Below are 20753 nucleotides of genomic sequence, written 5' to 3'. Positions count from 1 at the left end.
AAGAGGCAGGTGATCGATGATTCTCTCTCATGGATGTTTCTGACTCTCTATCCCTCTCTCTTCCTCTCTGTAAAAAAATCAATAAAATATATTAAAAAAAAAAAAACTTAGCTTTTTTACTCTCACAATCCTGTTTTGACCAGCCCTGGCCAGGTAGCCCCATTGGTTGCAGCTTCAATCATCCCAATACACCAATGTGGCTGGCTCAATCCCCAGTGGGGGCACATACAAGAATGCACAAATAGGTGGAACCACAAATTGATGTTTCTCTCTCTCTCAATCCCACCCCCCAAATAAAAACAGAAAACATTTTTAAGTCCTTTTTATCAGATGAGGAGATGCTCTTCACTTACACATGCACAAAACACTAAGTATTACAAAAAGAAATCTCCAAGGGGAAGTAGAAATGTCCGCCTTCCACAGACCAAAGCGACAAACCTTATTTGGGGAATCTGGAAAACACAACCTACCGTTTTTGTAATCTTGCAGCACACGCACTGCTTTATTGTTAAAAATACATATTTTACAACAGGACAAGTATACACAGACTAAGACGGCAGGCCCCGTGCGCAGCCCGAGCCACACTGACGCCTGAGAGCCACTTAGTGCTCTGACAGCGGCTGCGCGGGGGCAGGAATAAATAATAGTGCTTCGGCGAGAATCGTAGTGACCAGTAGGTTAGTAGCTCGGGATGGGGCCCCACTGGGTACAGAGCAGTGGGAACAGCGCCCCCAGGACTGACATGTGCAAACTTCTAGATCCCCAACAAAGTGTCTAAGGACCCGCCAGGCCTGTGATGGGCTTCAACCCCTAAGCCAGGCCGTGGTAGCGGGCCGGCCCAGGGTTTCCAGCAGGCCCAGCCGGGAGAGGAAGGAGAGCCGCCAGGCTAGGCGCAGGAAGCCACGGCTGGCTGGTCAGGGCGTCTTAGGGATGGATGTTGGTTGAATTGAGGATTCGGGACGTAGCGTCAGATTTGGAGGCCTTTGAAAGTTCTCGCTGTGGGAAAATAAGCACCGTCAGTGCAATATCCCCTTCCATGCATGCCCGCCCTCGTCAGCCTGGGTTAGTGTCAGCGTGAGGCCCCTGAGGGCCGCTTCTCGGCCCCAGGTGCAGAGCAAGGCTGTTAGGAACGAACGGGAGGCACTTCGAGCGCCGTTCTACTAGTCATAGGCTACGCACGTGACCCTCCCCGCAGCCAGTCCACCTGTTAAACCCCACGGAAGAGGGATCCCTCTGAGTTGCTGAGCTGGGCTGGCAACAAGCTCTGGCGTCTGAGGCCTTTATAAAACCAGGGCCAGACCACATATCTACCAATCCCTGGGGCTGAGGGCCTTGTAACCTGGTGAGCTGATCTCATGCTGGAGCACATGGTACAGAGGAGGAGAGAGCACAGAGGACCTTGACAAGGACAGGAGTTAGTAGAGGTTAGTCTGCTGGCTGCAGCGCGGCCACTCACAGCCACCAAAACCACACGCACCTCCTGAGGCCTGACCACAGGAAGCAGGGACAGGTGCGCTCCGAGTGGGTGACGTGGGGCTTGACTGAGCAAGCCCAAGAGAGACGCCTGGACCCTCGGTCCAGAATTCAGCGAGCCAGAGCGCACCCAGGGAGAACCACAGCCATCACGTGACTTGAAAGAAGTGCCAGAACAGGAAGCTAACTTCAGGGCTCAGAGTGAGCTGTAGCCATTCTCCATCTCCCAGCAGGAAGCGAGCTGGCACCTGAGCCCGTAACCCCGAGGGAAAGGCAGCCCCATCCTCTCAGCAGGAAGACACTGAGAGAAGAGGGCACACCCCTTCCGGAAAGGGCACTGCAGGGAAGTGCTGGCAAATATGGAGGCCACAGGAGCTGAAGAGCATTCTGGGGAATGACTATCCCTTTAGCAGCTCACTGGGATAGGAACAGGCAAAGGCGAGGAAATGGCGTTGGCCAGCCCAGAGCGGACAGACGGGGCACCAGCCCGGAGGGTTAGTAAGGCACATACTCCAGGAGAACATCACGTAGGCCGAGCACCTCGTTCTAAGCAGCACACAGCTGGGGCTCCCCTCCCAGGCCACAGCTATTCTTTCCAGCACGTGGGGGCCCCTGGCGTCACCATGGGGACGGTGAAAGCTTCCTGTTGTGAGTAACGCGATACAAAAACTACGCCTGACTCTATGGGGGGCTGAGAATCCAATTCCGTCTGCACGCGACTGCTTGTTAATGGGCAGGTTAGGGCGCAGGAATGAGCCGGGGGCTGGTCATGCCGTCTGCCTCTGGAATGCCTGCCCCCTTTGTAAAAAGGCCTGCGGCTGCAGAGCTGACGCTTACTGGTTAGTGTAGCCCCGAGCCCAGATCGGAATGAAGCCAGCAGATGACAGACCGGCTTGAGGAAGGGACGTGGGACATGCAGAGGCTGCCATACAGACCTGAAGCCCACCAGCGGAGCTGTCAGAGAGGGACGGATCCTTCTAAGGACAGAGAATTAAGACAATTACCAAGAACTCCACCAAGAGAGCACCAGGGCAGGGATGCGAAGGGTCGCCTCCTGCAGCCAGGGAGTGGTATTTCTTAAGCAGAAGGATCCAGGTTACATGTCTGCTGCTGCTGTCAACTTCCTACGTACCCCCTCCCAGAACCGGTCCACCCCAGGCCACGGTCAAGGCGGGAAAGGGATTCTCAGCCTCCAAAACGCTGTCCCGGCTAAGAGCCCGGGCCCCATAGGAAGATGCCCACTGCCCCAACTGTGTGCTCCCAGAGACTGGCAGATATGAGAAAAGGTCAATTACCGCAAACTCAGAATAGGTGCTGGCAACAGAGTTAATGCTGAAGTTGTGCTGGAGGGGGGCTGAGCCGGGGTACCCACCGCTCAGCAGGCTGCCATTGAGCTCCATGTTCTCCTTGTCGGCTCCGTACCGACCAGCACGGGGGTTTTTCTTCCCTGAGCAGGTGGCAGTGAGGACTGGCTGCGGGGAAAGGAGCGATTGGTATGGTACTCTTATAACGGCCACACACACACACACACACACACACTCACACTATACCATCTTAATATCACTCATGTGTCGGTAATCCGATACAGCACTTCTGATGTAAAAAACAAACAATAAAAAGTCTTGCCAAAACTTGTTTGGCTCACTGGATAGAGCGTTGGCCTGCGGACTGAAAGGTCCTGGGTTCGATTCGGGTCAAGGGTTGCAGGCACATTCCCAGTAAGGGCTGTGCAAGAGGCAGCTGATCGATGATTCTCTCTAGTCGATGTTTCTAACTCTATCCCTCTCCCTCTCTCTTCCTCTCTGTAAAAAATCAATAAAAAATATATTTAAACACACACACACACACACACACACACACACACACACACACAAAACAACCCCTTAATGATTTTCAGAACACCTATCTTGGGCATCATCTGTAAAACACATCACAGCACAGACTCCCCATCTGTCTCCTTAAAGGGGACCTGCCTGCCTGCTGACGCCGTGTCAGGGCTGAGACCCGCGTGCAGGGCCCGTGCTCAGCAGCCACGGCAGCCCTGGCTCTGAACTGAGCCTGGAGACCCCAGCCCAGGGCTCCCCATGACGCCTGGCCACGCTCTTTTCTCTCTCATGCGGTTCTAGATGAACCAGCTTGCAGCTGCCACCTGCAGCATCTCAGTGATAACTGAGTCCGGGGGTCTGAGAAACCGGAACCAGCAGGCAGGGTCCCGGGATAAACAGGCTGGGGTGGTGCTGGGGACGGGCTTGTCCGCAGAACGTACTAACCTTGCTGCCAGAAGGCGGGAGTCGAGACACAGGGGAGCGGTAGACTGTTCCCCCAAAGGCAGGCCGGATGCTGCTGTTGGCCGTGGCATTGGACATGGTGGTGGTGTTCAGCTGAGGAGAACAGAGAGGTTACACATTCAGGTAACAAGCTCAGCCATCCACCCCCAGACTCAGAGAAAGGAGTCTGGGCAGCAGACTGACAGAGATGCATTTCCATAAAGAGCTTTGAAGAAACTTGTGAAAAGTGTTCAAGGCCTATCTATGTATAGTACATGGAACTATAAAATGGTATAATCACCTGTTTCTAAAATTAGACAGACACCTATCATATGACCCAGCCCAGGAGAAAGGAAAGCACAGCTCCATACAGAGACTCAGACATAAATATTTATAGCAGCTTTGTCTGCAATAGCAAACAACCAGAAACAAGCCAAAATATTCACGGATAGGCGGATAGATAGGCCAAAGCGTGAAGTCATACAGTGGAAACTGCTCAACAACAGAAAGTATGACCTTCTGATGCATGCGACACCATGATCCATCTCTCCAAATTACGCTAAATGAAAGAAATTATGGGCCGAAACGGGTTTGGCTCAGTGGATAGAGCGTCGGCTTGCAGACTGAAGGGTCCCGGGTTCGATCCCGGTCAAGGGCATGTCCCTTGGTTGCAGGCACATCCCCAGTAGGGGGTGTGCAGGAGGCAGCTGATGGATGTTTCTCTCTCATTGATGTTCCTGTCTATTCCTCTCCCTTCTTCTCTGTAAAAAAATCAGTAAAACAGATTTTTAAAAAAGTAATAAAAAATTAAAATTAAAATGGTTTTATATATTGTAAATCTCAAATGGACTCAACGGAAAGTCTCCAAAGACCCTCCATCCCTGCAGGACAACCTGCCGGAGAGATGGCAGGAGCCGGCGTGGCCCGCCCTCCACATGCCTCACCGCAGTGGTGGGAGCCCCTTACCCTGCGCACTTTGCCCGGGGTGGTGGGCGTCAGTCCCCGCCGCTTGTTGGGCGTCCTGGGAGTGCTGCCGTACAGCATCTCGGCCTCCGTCTGCTTCTTGTTCTTCAGTTGCTGTGTGACAGTCAGAGCGACAGTGACACATCCGGGAGATCAGGTCTGGGCCGCTCACGTGACCCCCCTTCCCTCTTCCCAAACGGGGCCCACGTACCCGCTCCTGCTTGGCTCGCTCTTTCTCTAACCGATGCATCTCCCACTGCTCAGCCACATACTCCATGAATTTCTGCCCGTGGACCTCAAAGGCTGTCGAGTGTTTCTGTTCCCACATTTCAATCTGGGCCTTCAATTCCTCTTCCAGCTGAGACCAGACACAAGCACATGTTATTTTATTTTATTTTTTTAAATATATTTTATTGATTTTTTACAGAGAGGAAGGGAGAGGAATAGAGAGTCAGAAACATCGATGAGAGAGAAACATCCATCAGCTGCCTCCTGCACACTCCCCACTGGGGATGTGCCCGCAACCAAGGCACATGCCCTTGACTGGAATCAAACCTGGACCTTTTAGTCCGCAGGTCGACACTTTACCCACTAGGCCAAACTGGTTAGGGCTATTTTATTTTTTTTACAGAAAGGAATGGAGAGGAAAAGAGTTAGAAACATCTATGAATCACTGATCAGCTGCTTCCTGGACACTCCCCACTGGGGATGTGCCTGCAACCAAGGTCCATGCCCTTGACCGGAATCGAACCTGGGACCTTTCAGTCCGCAGGCAGATACTCTATCCACTGAGCCACACCGGTCAGGGCTAAGCACGTGTTATTTACTTCAGACCTGAAGAAAATTATTTTCCCTAAAAATGATTACTCCTTCCCCAGAGCATCACCGGGCTGACTCGGGGGAGCCGGACCCATGTGGGGAAATGTCAGAGCAGCTGAAATCAAAGGCGAGGGAGGGTGTGCTCCCAGCACACAGGCCCGGCGCTGCCGCGGGTTTTGGTGCTGAAAGTGAGGGGACGGCGTGCAGCGCGGGCAGCACCGTCTGGGTCAGACCTGGGGCCTGCCTCCTGGGAGCCGTGAAAAGTGGGCGAACTCCGTAACTTCCCAGCGCCCCTTTCCTTCTGCAAAAAGGGGAAGCACTTGGAATATTACCTGGCCCTTCGTTCAGTATATACTACTACTATTATTATTATTATTATTATTAAGATAGGGAAGATACTTGAGCCCACAGAACTTGCTCAGATAAAGAGCTTGCTCTGTGTTATCGGCTGAACGGACTGACATACAGCCCAGCGTTCCTTATCCTTTGAAAGAGAAGCTTGGGGCAAATGATTCAAAGCAAAGAATCCACAAGAAGTGAGGTGTTTTGTAGCCAAGCACCAGACCATTGCCACTATTACCTTCGGGAGTGTTTTTTGGAGCCTGGCTCGCTGCTTCTCCTCCTTCAGAAGATTTCCTCCGCGATTTGTAAACCGACTTGGATCAGAGGCTTTTCTCTGTGGAAATACATTTGAATCAGAGTAAACCCTGGGACAGGCAGTCAGACCCATCACTGCTGCTAGGACTCCTTGCTGTCATACCCGGATGTAGATTATTAACCCACTGTACGCCATAAGCATCTGTAGACGCAAGTGGCAGACCTTCCCCACACACCTCACGCGTCTATAAAAAAAAACAAAAAAAAACAAACAAGTTTCCCTAAGTGATCTTCCCTAGGTCCGCAGGCCGATGCTCTATCCACTGAGCCAAACCGGCCAGGGCAAGGACAGGCTTTAATACTTCATTGTCCTGAGGAAAACAGGAAAGTGAGGGCAGTACCTCAAAATCCAAGAAAAGCCTCCAGCTTTCCTCCCACTTCTGCACGCCTTCGAAGAGCTCTCTGTGCACCTCGAAGTAGTTTCTCAGCCGCACCACCTCAGCGTCGTGGGCCTGGAGCAGACTTTCCGTGTAGTCCTCTGCAAGACAGAAGCCCAGGAGGTTTCAAAAATCCCTCTAGCGTTTAGTTTCTTACTTTCTAACCCCTCATTCCCTAAGCTGGAACTAGATTATTCTTCACTATAGTAAAAATGCTCCATGAATAAGTACACCTTGTGGATAATAAAAATCGGGTTTGGCACCATGAGCCCGGAGGGACCATGGAGTAAGGACCTGACGTGGGGACTAAAATGACTAAGATTCGCAAACCTCTGTGTCATCTCTCGCTTCTCTTAGCTTTCTTTCATACCTTTCGTTTCCACCCTGCTCAGGAGTGGTGTGGGTCCCAGAGCATGTCCCCAGTGTGGAATCTGGAAGGTAACCTCATCTTTATACTCAGTTCAGGTCAGACTACAATTCTGTGGGCTCCGGGGTCAGACTCTGTGGCCTTAAATGTGCCTCTGCTTCAAGTTGCTCAACAGTTATGCACCTTTGTGTCTTCATCTCTTCACTTGAGATTGAGATGTTATTGCTAAGTTTGCCATTGCACCTGGCATACACCAAGCGCTGATAAACCTGAGCGTCACATCCGCAGGCTACAGTGATAAGCTGCTTCAGAGATCAAGACATCCCTTATTTCCCAGAAGCATCTGCAAATGCTCACTGATGCAGCAATGGCAACTCATGGTGAAAGGCTTGAGAAGGCAGTTTTATCTGCTCAGCAGAGGAAACTTTCTGGTGACACCTGCACTTCTTTACAAGTATATGTAAATATAAAGGCCAGCGCTCCGGTACTGACCGTCATAGTACGCAGCGAACGCCTGCCTCTGCTCCTGGCTGTAGAAACACTGGTCCCAGTACTTGGCCAGCTCCACACGTATCGCCTCAATCACTTTCTTCATGTTTTGCATTTTCAGTTCCTCCAAGCGATCCACTTCCAATTGCAGCTGAAACGCAGATATCTGGTCAAGGTGCTTGTTCTACATTACATTCAGAGCTTTGCAAAAGTTTTCCATTTTTATTTATTTATTTTTGTTAATCCTCACCCAAGGATATTTTAAAAATATATATTTTTATTGATTTCAGAGAGAAAGCGAGAGGGAGCGAGAGACAGAAACACCAATGATGAGAGAGAAACCTTGATCAGCTGCCTCCTGCACACCTCCTAACGGGGATTGAGCCCGAAACCCGGGCATGTGCCCTTGACTGGAATTGAACCCGGGACCCTTCAGTCAGCAGACTGACCCTCTATCCACCGAGCCCAACTGGTTAGGGCCAAGGATATTTTCCATCCTTTTTTTTTTTTTTAAGGGAGAGTGAAAGGAGAGGGAAAGACAGAGAAACACTGATGGGAGAGAAACACATCGATTGGGTTGCCTCCTGCATAGCCCCGATGAGGCCTGGGCCGGGGAGGAGCCCGCAACCAAGGTGCATGCTCCTGACCAGAATCAAACCGGGACCCTTTGGTTCGCAGGCCGACGCTCTATCTACTGAGCCAATCTGGCTAGAGCAGAATTTTCCTTTTTAAATAAAATTATTGCACAAAATCACAGGGGTAAGTGGACACTCTCACAATGCTATCAAAGGAGCCAGAAACCTAAGAATGGTACAGAAAGCCGAAACCGGTTTGGCTCAGCGGATAGAGCGTCGGTCTGCGGACTGCAAGGTCCCGGGTTCGATTCTGGTCAAGGGCATGTACATTAGCTGCGAGCACATCCCCAGTAGGGGGTGTGCAAGAGGCAGCTGGTCGATGTTTCTCTCTCATCGACGTTTCTATAATAGCTCTCTATCCCTCTCTCCTCCTCTCTGTAAAAATTCAATAAAATATATTTTTTAAAAAAGAAAGGTACAGGAAGATAAAAGATAAGTGGGTTACTGCCACCTTTTTCTAATGCTGAGTTTAAAATAGACTTGCTCGCCCTGGCCAGTGTGCTCAGTGGTCAGAGCATTAGCCTATGCACCGAAGGGGTCTCAGATTTGATTCCTGGTCAAAAGCAGGTGCCTGCGTTGCTGGTTTGATCCCCAGTCTGTCAGGGTGCATGTGAAGGCAACTAATTCATGTCTGTATCACATCAATGTTCCTCTCTCTCCCTTCTACTCTCTAAAAATCAATTGAGAAAATATCCTCGGGTGAGGATTAACAACGACAAAGAGACTTGTTCAAGGCAGACATTGATAAAGACATGAGATCAGACACAAAAATGCCTGCAGAGACTACGGACCCACACCCTATGCGTTTCCTACCGCTTTCTTAACTTTGGCCTTCGACCCAGTCATGGCCATGGCCTCAACAGCTTCTCTCTCTTCTTCAGGTATTTGCAGCCTGTCCCACAGCTCCCGGATCTGAGCCCGCAGCCCCTCACACACTTCTTCGTTCTGTGATTTCCACACTTGCAGCTGTGGAAGGAGACAGTGGTTACTGCGAAGGCAGCAGCCGAGGCTAGCTCTCTGGCCTCCCAGAAAGCAGTATCTGGACCCGATGCAGAGTAAGTACTGTTATAAGACTGTGAAGAGGTGTTTTCATGACTTCTGAACACAAACTTAAGCCTGTCATTTACAGCAGGATCTCACACCCCAAGAATTAGGATGCAAATTTTGAAATAAATTTTTTTTCTAATGGAGAAGGGTAATAGGGGAAAAAAGAGGGACACCTGTAATAATTTCAACAATAAAGATTAAAAATTTTTTTCAACTAAACACTAATTCAATGAGTATTATTTCATCCACCATTTCAATTTCATATTCTTAGAGCAACATATATATTTTTCGCTTTAAAAAATCATGTTTGTATGTATGGGGGGGGGGGCAATGTTAAAATATGTACAGATAATTATTTAATTTAAAAATAAATAAATAAATAAAATAATAAAAAATCATGTTTGTATATCATATACTATCTTCATTCTCCCTTCCTCATTCTCTTAACCTACACTGGGTCCTAAAAAACACTGCAGGGGGGAAAAAACTGTCCCTTTTTTTCAAATTGCTGGAAACGATGGAGACGAGATCACAGGCCATGTTCGGAATGGCCGTTACCTGCTGTAGCAACTTCTGTAGCGCTGCAATGTTTTCCAAAGACAGACAAAAGGCATCTTCATCTTCGCACACCACATCTCGCTCGAAGCTTGTATCTGGGGTGTGATCTAACTCTTCCATGCACAGTATGATCTGTCTTTTGATGGTGACAAACTCCTCACGCCGAGACGCCTGTAAAATCGAATGATCAGAGGACGCCCACAGGGAAGTCAAACTGACTTTCAGGAAGTATGGAGGCGAGGGGTGTACCTTTGTTTCCCTCAGAGTTGCCAGATGCTGTCTGAACTGGTTCAGCTCCTCCAGGCTGGGAACAGCATCGCTGTCGATGTCATATGGCGGCACGCAGAGCACTTCACACAGCTCTTGATCCTGTTCCGTAAGCAGCTTCAGTTCCCGTTTCCTGTCCTTTTTCTGTTTGCGCATCAGCTCCACCTGAGTGCGCAGGTCTTTTTCGAGTTGCAAGATGGTCGGCTCTCCTTCCTCCTGTAGGAGAGGATGTACCACTGTTACAAGTTCCAAGTGCATTTCCTCAAAGGAAGAGTAGGACGACTGACAAATACATCAGTCCATGGCACAGTATCATCTCTGCCTAACTTTTCCTGAGAGTTAAAAATAAAAAGTTGAGCCGAAACTGGTGTGGCTCAGTGGATAGAGCGTCAGCCTGTGGACTGAAAGGTCCCGGGGTTTGATTCCGGTCAAGGGCATGTACCTTGGTTGCGGGAACATCCCCGGTGGGGGGTGTGCAAGAGGCAGCTGATGGATGACTCTCTCTCATCGATGTTTCTGACTCTCTGACCCCCTCTCTTCCTCTCTGTAAAAAATCAATAAAATATATTAAAAAAATAAAATAAAATAAAAAGTTGTAGTATATGCCTCACAGACAGATAGCAGGAGGAAGTGTTTTAGACTAAAGTACTGCCAACACTCATAGCGGATTCACCCTGGCAAGCTGCCCCTCCTGGGAGCACAGCCACGCCTCCCCCTCCCCCTCCGGGGGCCTCTCCGGACTCTGAGTGCCCAGGAGACTTACAATCAGGGGAGCGATGGGCAGGGTCTTGTCCCGGGCCGACCCCCTGCACCTGTCTCCATGGCCCCCTTTTCTCTAACTTCCCAAAACAGCTCCCGTGAGACTCTCTCCTATTTCTTCTATCCTAGGCCCTTCCTTGTTTTGAGGTCCCCAGCTTTAATAAACAAACTCTCAAAAAAAGAAATTAGCTGCTTCACCTCTCAACGGGGCAACTCTTTATGGCAGTAAAAATGCCTGCTGGGCCCTGGCTGGTGTGGCTCAGTGGCTAGAGCGTCGGCCTGGGGCGCTCAAGGGCACATGACCAGGTTGTGGGCTGGATCCCCAGTGGGGGACTTGCAGGACGCAGCCGATCCGTGACTCTCTCTCATCATGGGTGTTTCTCTCTCTCCCTCTTCCTTCCTCTCTGAAATCAATAAAAAATAAAAAAATTAAAAATGTCTGCTGGAACTGGTTGGCTAGTCAGCACATTTCCCCAACTTCTCGTGTCCAAGACCACCCTGATACAGAAACCCTCCACTCAGCCTAAAGGCAAAGCTCCTGCCTCAATCTCAGACCCAAACAGGAGCCCAGACCCTGTGTACCTGAAATGGCTCAACATGCAACTCGCTGCACAGGACAGCCAACTCTTTTTGACAGTTGCCTATGCTTTTAATGAGCCTTTCCTTCAGACTTTCCTCTTCAGCAATCATCATGTCCAGGAGGTCCTACCAAAGGGAAGACAGCCCCATAAAACCTGGGACTAAGGGGGGGAAAAAACCCCAAACAACAAGTAACACCCAAACACCAATCGTTTCAAAAATGTAAGACCCGTGTCCTCCTGCCAAGGCACCAGCACGAAGCTCACCTTGATATGCTTGTGCACCACCTGGGTTCTCTGTAGCCGCTGGTCCTCGGGAATCCCAATCAGTTCCCATATCTCCCGAAGGTGACTCAGGGCTTTCTGGAGACACAGTATGGAGTCCTCCGCAATCACCTCACTGCAAAGCAAACGGGAAACCAGCTGAGTGAGCCACTACCTCTGACATACTAAGAGAAATAGTTACCGCCCTGGCTGGTTTGCTCAGTGGTTAGAGCATTGCATCACAGACCAAAGAGCCTCGGGTTCAATTCCCCTTTATTCCCAGGCAAGGGTACAGTGTAACCAAGTGATGTTTCCCTTTCACATCAATGTTTTTCTCCCTCTCCCCTCCTCTCCATTCTCTCTCTCTCTCTCTCTCTCTCTCTCTCTCTCTCTCTCTCTCTCTCTCTCTCTCTCTCGGGGGGGGGGGGGGGAGGGAGGGAGGGGGCCTGTCCTGCACTAGAGATTGAGGTGCAGAGCAAGCATGTCAAACTCTCAGCCCACAGGTTGCATGCCTCATTTGACTCGTTAGCCTTTGAGTTTGACATGTTTAGGATCTACCTAATACATAGGCACAAACCCCAAACAGAAAGCCACATGGAGACAAACAAACACACCCCAAATGAAAGAGAATTCTCCAGAAGAAGAGATAAATGAAGCAGAGATAAGAAATTTATCTGAATCAGAGTTCAGAATAATGATGGTAAAAATGCTCAACAGCATGAAAAAAGATATACTGGCAGTAACAATGAAAAAAGTACAGTCTGAGATAAAGAATAACATAACAAATAAAGAACACATTGGAAGGAATACACAGCAGATTAGGGGAAGCTGAGGATCAAATTAGTGAATTAGAAGACAGAGTTGAAAATATTACTCAATCAGAGAACCAAAAAGAAAAAAACAGGAGAGCTTAAGGGAGCTGTGGGATAATGTGAAATGTAACAATATTAGAATAGCAGGCATGCCGGAAGAGGCAGAAAGGGAGACAGACAGAGAGAAGGTGTTTGAAGAAATAATGGCAGAAATCCTGCCTAACCTGGTAAAGGAAAAAGTCACATTAGTGCAGGAGGCACGGAGAACCCTAAACAAGAACCCAAACAGGCCCACGCCCAGACACATAATAATTCAAATCCAAAAAGTAAAGACAAGAGCATCTAAAAGGCAGCAAGAGAAAACTGTTACCTATAAAGGACTTCCCATAAGGCTGACACCAAACAAACTAACTCAGCAGAAACTCAATAGGCCAGAAGGAAATGGCATGAAGTACTCAACATAAGGGAAAGCAAGGATCTGAGACCAAGATTACTATACCCAGCAAGGTTATCATTCAAAATAGACAGTCAAATACAGAGCTTCCCAGACAAAAAAGGTTAAAGGAGTTCATCACCACCAAGCCAGCATTACAAGAAACGCTAAAAGGATTGCTGTAATGAGAATAGAATTACCTAGCCATACAGAATTAAAATGGCAATAAATAAGTACCTCTCAAAAATAAACCTAAGTGTAAACGGATTACATACTCCAGTCAAAAGGTGTAGGGTAGCTGAGTAGATACAAAAACATGACACAACTATATGCTGTCTCCAAGAGACATACCTTGAAACAAAAGACACACACAGGATGAGAGTGAAGGGATAGGAAATTTTTTCCCATGCAAATGGAAAAGAAAAAAAAGCTGGAGTAGCAATACTCATATCTGACAAAATAGACTTTAAAATGAAGGCCATCACAAGAGACAACAAAGGTCACCACATAATACTAAAGGGATCGACCCAACAAGAGGATATAACTCTGGTAAATATATATGCACCCAATGGAGGCACACCTAAATATATTAAAAACAAACAAACACAAAAAACAACAAAACTTCTAGAGGACTTTAACGGAGAAATTGACAACTATACAGTCATAGTAGGGGACTTTTAACACCCTTCTGACTTCACTGGATAGATCTTCCAGACAAAAACTTAACAAGGAAACAGCGACTCTAAATGACACAATGGATCAGATGGATTTAATTGACATTTATAGAACATTTCTCCCCAATGCAGCAGAATATACATTCTTCTCAAGAGCACATGGATCATTCACAAAGATAGACCTCATGTTAGAACACAAAACAAGCCTCTATAATAGGGGTGTCGAACTCAATCAGAGAAGGGGCCAAAATCTAAAATCCAGCCTAAATCGCGGGCCGAATGGTTTACTGAACAGTCATAAACTGTCATTGTGATGGAAACGCAGCAGAGTGCAGTGATGACAGCGCGGTGCGGGCCACATTGCAAGGCCTGGCGGGACGGATTTGGCCCGCGGGCCTTGTGTTTGACACATGTGCTCTATAAGTTGAAGATGGTATCATAGTAGAATAAAATCAACTACAGTGAAAACGCCCCAAAACATCTAAAACATGGAGACTAAATAGCATGTTATTAAACAGTGAATGGTTACCAATGAGATCAAGAAAAAGTAAAAAAGTTCCTGAAAACAAATGAAAATGGAACATATAACAACTCCAACTCTCTGGGACACAGCAAAAGCAGCCCTCTGAGGGAAGTTCATAGCACTACAGAATTCCTCAAAACAAACAAACAGGCAATAAACTATTTAACCCTACAACTTAAAGAACTATAATAGAAAGAGAATAATAAGAAAAACCCAGAACAAGTAGAAGGAAGGAAATAGTAAAGATTCGAGCAGAAATAAGTACCATAGAGACTAAAAAAATAATAATAATAAAATAAAAATCCGTGAAACCAAGGGCTGGTTCTTTGAAAGAATAAACAGAATTGATAAACCATTAGCCAGCCTCATCAAGAAAGAGAGGGGACCAAATAAATAAAACCAGAAAATGAAGTGGAGAAGTAACACTGACACCACAGAAATCCAAAGGACTGTGAGCAAACACTATGAACAACTACATGCCAACAAGCTGGACAATGTGGACGAAAGAGACATATTTCTACAAAAATACAATCTCCTAAAACTAAATCATGAAGAATAAAAAGAAACCTGAATAGGCCAGTAACAACTGAGGAAATAGAAGCAGAAATCAAAAAACTCCACCAAACAAAAGCCCAAGTCCCAATGGCTTCATGGGGGACTTTTACCAAACATTCAAAGAACTCACACCAATACTCCTCAAACTATTTCAGAAAATCCAAGAGGAAGAAGGAACACTCCAAACTCTTTTTATGAGGCCAGCATTATCCTAATTTCAAAACCAGATAAAGACACTGCAAAGAAAGAGAATTACAGGCCAATATCCCTAATGAACACAAATGCTAAAATCCTCAATAACACACTAACAAATGGCATCCAGCAATATCAGTCATACACCATGATCAAGTGGGATTTATTCCAGGGGTGCAAGGCTGATACAATACTTGCAAATCAATAAATGTGATACATCACATAAACAAACTGAAGGACAAAAATCACATGACCATGTCAATAGACGCAGAAAAAGCATTCGACAAAACCCAACACCCATTTTTGATAAAAACTCTCAGCAAAGTGGGAACACAGGGAGCATATAGCAACATGATAAAGGCCATGTATGACAAATTTACAGCCAACATCATACTCAATGGGCAAAAACTAAAACCATTCCCCCTAGAACAGGAACAAGAAGGGCTGCCCACTCTCCCCACTCCTGTTTGACATCATATTGGAAGTGCTAGACATAGCGATCAGATAAGAAGAAGAAATAAAAGGAATTCAAGTTGGAAAAGAAGTAAAACTGTCATTATTCGCAGATGACATGACATTGTACATAGAAAACCCCAAAGACTCCATCAAAAAATTACTAGACTTAATAAATTCAGCAATGTAGCAGGATACAAAATTAATACCCAGAACTCTATGGCTTTTTTTACACACCAATAATGAACTCACAGGAAGGGAAACTAAAAAAAAAAATTTTTAAGTCCCATTTACCGTTGAAACAAAAAAATTAAAATACCTAAGAATAAACTTAACAAAGGAGGTAAGAGACCTGTTTTTGGAAAACTATAGGACGTTAAAAAAAGATAGAGGAAGACATAAACAAATGGAAAAATATAAAGTGTTCATGGGTTGGTAGAATCAACGTCATTAAAATGTCCATACTACCCAAAGCAACCTATAGATTCAGTGCAATCCCCACGAAGCTACTGTTGGAAACCGGTCATTGTCCCACTAGCAGAAAGGTGTGGACAAGGAATGGGAAAGCTGGTTAATCTTGGAAGCTCTGGAAGGTCAGAGCTAATCACTCACTGTTTAGCTGAGACATTTGTAGCCGAAGCAGCCTCGACCTGTTAGTCCTGTGTAAATTCCTGCTGATTGACTATGATTGGAATTGCCTGCCTAAAGGCTATGGGTGCATCCCATAATCTTAATAAAAGGGATGGCAAGGCCAGAGTGGGTTGTAGTCCTCTCTTGGGCTTCCACCTGACCCCCATTTCCCAAATTAATACATTTCTCGTTTCTTTCATTTGTGTGCGGCCTGGCCTCCTTTAGGACCCGAACCCTGAACCTGCACCCTGAACCACGCAGGGCGTGAAAGGGGTTCCCACAAGATAACGATGCAATATCTCACAGATCTAGAACAAACCCTCCAAAAATTATCTGGAATAAAAAAATACCCTGGCTAGCCGAAGCAATCCTGAGAAGGAAGAACAAAGTTGGAGGAATCACAATACCAGATATTAAGCTATCTTACAAAGTCACTGTTTTCAAAACTGCCTGGTACTGGCACAAAAACAGACATATAGACCAAATGGAACAGAACAGAGAATCCAGAAAACAACCAAAGCCATTATGCTCAATTATTATTTGACAAAGGACCATACAATGGAGGCAAGATATTCTCTTCCTTGCCCTAACCAGTTTAGCTCAGTGGATAGAGCGTGGGCCTCCGGACTCAAGGGTCCCAGGTTCGATTCCGGTCAAGGGCATGTACCTTGGTTGCAGGCACATCTCCAGTAGGGGGTGTGCAGGAGGCAGCTGATTGTTGTTTCTCTCTCATAGATGTTTCTAACTCTCTCTCCCTCTCCCTCTCTGTAAAAAAATCAATAAAATATATATATTTTAAAAAAGCTAAGTCTCTTCCATAAATGAAGTTGGAAAAATTGGACACATGCAAAAAATAAAAATAAAAAATGTGAAACTAGATCACTAACTTACACCATACACAAAAATAAACTCAAAATAGATAAAGGACTTAAATGTAACACAGGAAACCATAAAAATCTTAGAAGAATCCATAGGCATTCAGACATATGTCGTAGCAATAACTTTATATATAGCTCCTAAGGCAGGGGAAAACTAAGGAGAAAATAAACAAATGGGACAACATCAAAATAAAACGCTTCTGCACAGCAAAGAAACCATCAACAAAACAAGAAAGCAAGGGGAGAACACATTTGCCAATGTTATATCCGATAAGGGTTTAATCTCCAATATTTAAAGGGAACTCATACAACTTAAAAGATTAATAATCCAATAAAAATATGGGCAAAGAACTGACACTTTGCGAAAGAGGACATACAGAAGGCCAAGAGACGTGTGCAAACATGCTCAAAGTCACTAATCATCTGAGAGAGGCAAATCAAAATGACAATGAAATGACACCTGTCAAAACGGCTATCATCAAACAAACACCAAGTGCTGGCGAGGATGCAGTGACAAAGGAAGCCTCGCGCACTGCTGGTGGGCATGCAGACTGGTGCAACCACTTGTGCGGAAACAGCATGGACTTCCTTAAAGCAATTAAAGACGGAACTCCCGTTTGACCCAGTAACTCCACTTCTAGAAACGTATCCCCAAAAATTAGAAACACCAATCAGAAAGGACATAAACACCCCTATGTTCACAGGGGGCTGCCCAGCCTAGCGCAGGGGCCAGGGGGGCAGGGGAGAGGGTGTGAGCGGCACCTGGTGAGACGCAGGTGGTCTGGGGCATCCGGGGCCGACCAGCCCCATCCATGGGCCACACCTGCTGCTGCCGCTGGTCAGAGAGATGGGGCTCTGGCCCCTTCAAGGCTAGGGGAGGCCTCGCAGGCCCCGTAGTGGGGAGCCGGGAAAGAAATAACACCCCCCCACCCCCAACACACACCCACAGCAGGAGCCCAGGGAGCAGTATGCCCGCTGCAGAGGGAGGGGGGACGCTGCAGGGGCAGAGGTGGCCAAGTGGGAGGTCAGTTCTCCCAGGGAGAGCAGGTGAATGGTCGCACCTGGTGAGAGGCGTGGCTGGGAAGCGAGACGCAGCCGGTGCCAGGCGGTGCCCAGAGTGGCCTGCGGGGCTGGGCCCGGCCCGCCCCGCCACCCACAACCCATGGGACGTCCCCTGGGAGCAGAGCCAGCGCCCAGAACATCGGGCTGGGAGCCCCGAGGAGGGGACCTGCTTACTGTAATATCAAATTGTCGTGTAACTTTCATTTTATTTATTTATGCATTTTAAAGTACAGCTTTCTAAATTAGCCTTATGCATGTCTTCTTACTGAAATATATATATGTATATATAAACATATATATATAAAACTTTTTAAATTAGCCTTATGCATGTCTTATTGAAATATGTATATACACATGCCTTTTTAAATTAGCCTTATCCATGTCTTTTTATGAAATATATATATATAAAACTTTTAAAATTAGCCTTATCCATGTCTTCTTATTGAAATAATAAGACATGGATAAGGCTAATTAAAAAAAAATATATATATATATATACACACACACACACACACACACACATTTCAATAAGACATCGATAAGGCTAATTTAAAAAGATTTATGTATTTATATATGTATAAATTTAAAATATATATAATTTCAGAGAGGAAGGGAGAGGGAGAGAGAGAGAAACATCCATGAAGACAGACCATCACACTGACCAGCTGCCTCCTGCACGCCCCGCACTGGGGAGGGGTCCAGCCCGCACCCCGGGCAGGTGCCCTTGGCCGGGGAATCGAACCCGGGACCAGTGCCAAGGCCGACGCTCTACTATCCGCCCAACCAAACCGGCGAGGGCGGGGAACGTTTATCTTAAAAGGCGAGAAGCCACGTTCCCCTCCGGCCCCAAGTCACAGGCTGGTCCATGACAGGGTGACGCCGAGGGTCCCGACCCCCCAGTCGGGCCTCCTCCCCCGGCGCCGAGTCGTTAAAACGACCGGAAGGGGAACCCCACACGGAGTTCCTTCACTTGCGAGGACCCCAAGCTCCCTTTCCGTTCAAGTCCGACGAAACGGAGCCCGAGGAACGGAGACAACACGGGCGTCCGGGTCCGGGGTGGCCTCCGCCCAGCCGGGCCCGCTACCCGCGCGTCGCCCGCCGCCGGCCCTGCCCGGCCGCGCCCCGGCCTCACCCGAGCGCGGGCCGAGGTGACACCCTCTGGAAGCCCCCCCACCGGCCCGGCACCCGGGACGGGCGTCCCCGACTCCCCCACACAGCCCGCACCTTCTCCTCATGATGGAAGTCTCCCGGTCACCGGACGGAAGGCGAGGTTCCCCGACCGACTCCACCCGGAACCGAGCGCCGCGACCCGCTCCCGACACCGGCTCGCACGGGATCTGCCAACTTCGCGAGCCGTTAGGCACCCGCGGGATTTCAAACCAAGCACCGTGGCGGGAACGGGCCTGCGATTGGTGCTCCGGCCTGTCGCTCCTCGCGAAACCCCGCCCCCACGGCCCCAGCAGAGTGTCGCGAGAGCTGCACGGATGCGGAGCTTGGGTTCGCCTCCTCCAGCGCGATCGGCCACGCCCGAGGGCGGGGCGCTTTCCTCGCTCGGCCACTGGGGGCGCTCTGGAGTAGCCGGCCCTGCCCCAACCCTGGGACGGTTTTGTTTTGAATTTTTTGTTGTTTAATCATCACCACAGGATATTTTTTAAAATTGATTTTTAAAGGGGACAAATGCAATACTTTCAACAACAAAGATTGAATTAAAAATAAATTTATTTTTTGCCCTGGCTGGTTTGGCTTAGTGCATAGAGCGTCAGCCAGTGGACTGAGGGGTCCCGGGTTCGATTCCGGCCAGGGGTGCATGCCTGAGTTGCAGGCTCAGTCCCCAGTGGGATGTGCAGGCAGGAGGCAGCCAGTCAGTGATTCTCTCTCATCATTGATGTTTCTGTCTCTCTCCCTCTCCCTTCCTCTCTGAAATCAATAAATATATTTTAAAAAATATAAAAAAATATGCCGAAACCGGTTTGGCTCAGTGGATAGAGCGTCGGTCTGCGGACTGGAAAGTCCCAGTTTCGATTCCGGTCAAGGGCATGTACATTGGTTGAGGGCACATCCCTAGTGGGGGGTGTGCAGGAGGCAGCTGGTCGATGTTTCTCTCTCATCGATGTTTCTAGCTCTCTACCCCTCTCCCTTCCTCTCTGTGAAAAATCAATAAAATATATTTAAAAATAAATAAAAATTAAAAATAGATTTTTAGAGAGAAGAAGGGAAAGAGCTCAATAGGGCACCGGACAGGGAATCAAACCTGCATTCTAGGCTGTGCCCTGACTGTGAATGGAATCCACCCACAACCTTTTGGTGTATCACGCAAGCTCTAACTAACTGAGCCACCGACCAGGGCGGTTTTTTATTTATATTTACCGGGAGCTAGAGAAACGTGGATTCATTCATAGTTGTGCATTCATTGGTAGCTTCTTGTGTGTGCCCTAAACAGAGATCCAACCACGCCCTGGCAGATAGGGGCTAAGCTCTAACCAACTGAGATGCCAACCAGGGCTCCCTGAAGGTTTGATTCCAAGTGCATCAGCGAGCCGACTGCCCAGGCGCTGCCCATAAACGCTTCCCTCCCACAGCAGCTGGGTGTGGCCGGAGCCCGTTACTAGAAAGGGCTTTCCTAGCCTCGCTCATCTGAGCAGCGAGCCTGGGAACTGATCTTCGGAGGCAATATTTCCCAGATGTAGGAAAAAGTGGAACCCTGCTCAGGGCCAGGAACTTTCTAGACCAGTTATCCCCTTTAATCACCACAATTCCATTCAGTGAATATGACCCCTATTTGACAGAGCCAGGGAACATTCTCAAAAAGATTTACCAGTTTTCTTCAGTGATTTTTGGTTGCACAATATCCTGGCATCTGGATATCTCATAATTCAGCTATTTTGTGTTGATGGGTACTTAGATTGCAGTTTTTACAAATAAACGTCTTCAGACATAAATCTTTGCACCATGTATTGTTCTAAGGTTGATTCCTACAAGTGTAACTACTGAACGCTCTTTCCAGAGAGGTTTAGCTATTCA

General features: G+C 47.7%; 1 protein-coding gene across 6 annotated transcripts; it reads right to left on the bottom strand.

Annotated features, from left to right (window-relative positions):
- Window positions 1-349: 349 nt before the first annotated feature.
- Window positions 350-19118, bottom strand: PRC1 (protein regulator of cytokinesis 1). Of its 6 annotated transcripts, none has more exons than XM_036415556.2 (15): window positions 18957-19118; window positions 11524-11656; window positions 11261-11383; window positions 9902-10135; window positions 9653-9823; window positions 8861-9013; window positions 7416-7563; window positions 6521-6657; window positions 6103-6198; window positions 4915-5061; window positions 4707-4817; window positions 3744-3854; window positions 2769-2945; window positions 2409-2450; window positions 350-996 (listed from the first exon to the last, which is right to left on the bottom strand). In XM_036415556.2, exons 1-15 carry the CDS (start codon window positions 18965-18967, stop codon window positions 925-927), a joined length of 1866 nt encoding a protein of 621 aa, XP_036271449.1. In that variant the 5' UTR covers window positions 18968-19118; the 3' UTR covers window positions 350-924. The 6 variants fall into 6 exon arrangements, with proteins under 6 accessions (XP_036271449.1, XP_036271450.1, XP_036271454.1 ...); XM_036415557.2 differs by having other exon boundaries at window positions 2409-2447; XM_036415561.2 differs by having other exon boundaries at window positions 2846-2945.
- Window positions 19119-20753: the final 1635 nt, after the last annotated feature.

The sequence above is a fragment of the Pipistrellus kuhlii genome, unplaced genomic scaffold (genome assembly GCF_014108245.1).
Source record: "Pipistrellus kuhlii isolate mPipKuh1 unplaced genomic scaffold, mPipKuh1.p scaffold_m20_p_50, whole genome shotgun sequence".
In the NCBI taxonomy this organism is placed as follows: Eukaryota; Metazoa; Chordata; class Mammalia; order Chiroptera; family Vespertilionidae; genus Pipistrellus; species Pipistrellus kuhlii.
Note: the sequence above shows the minus strand (reverse complement) of the source record. Positions and strands in the feature narration are given on the sequence as shown.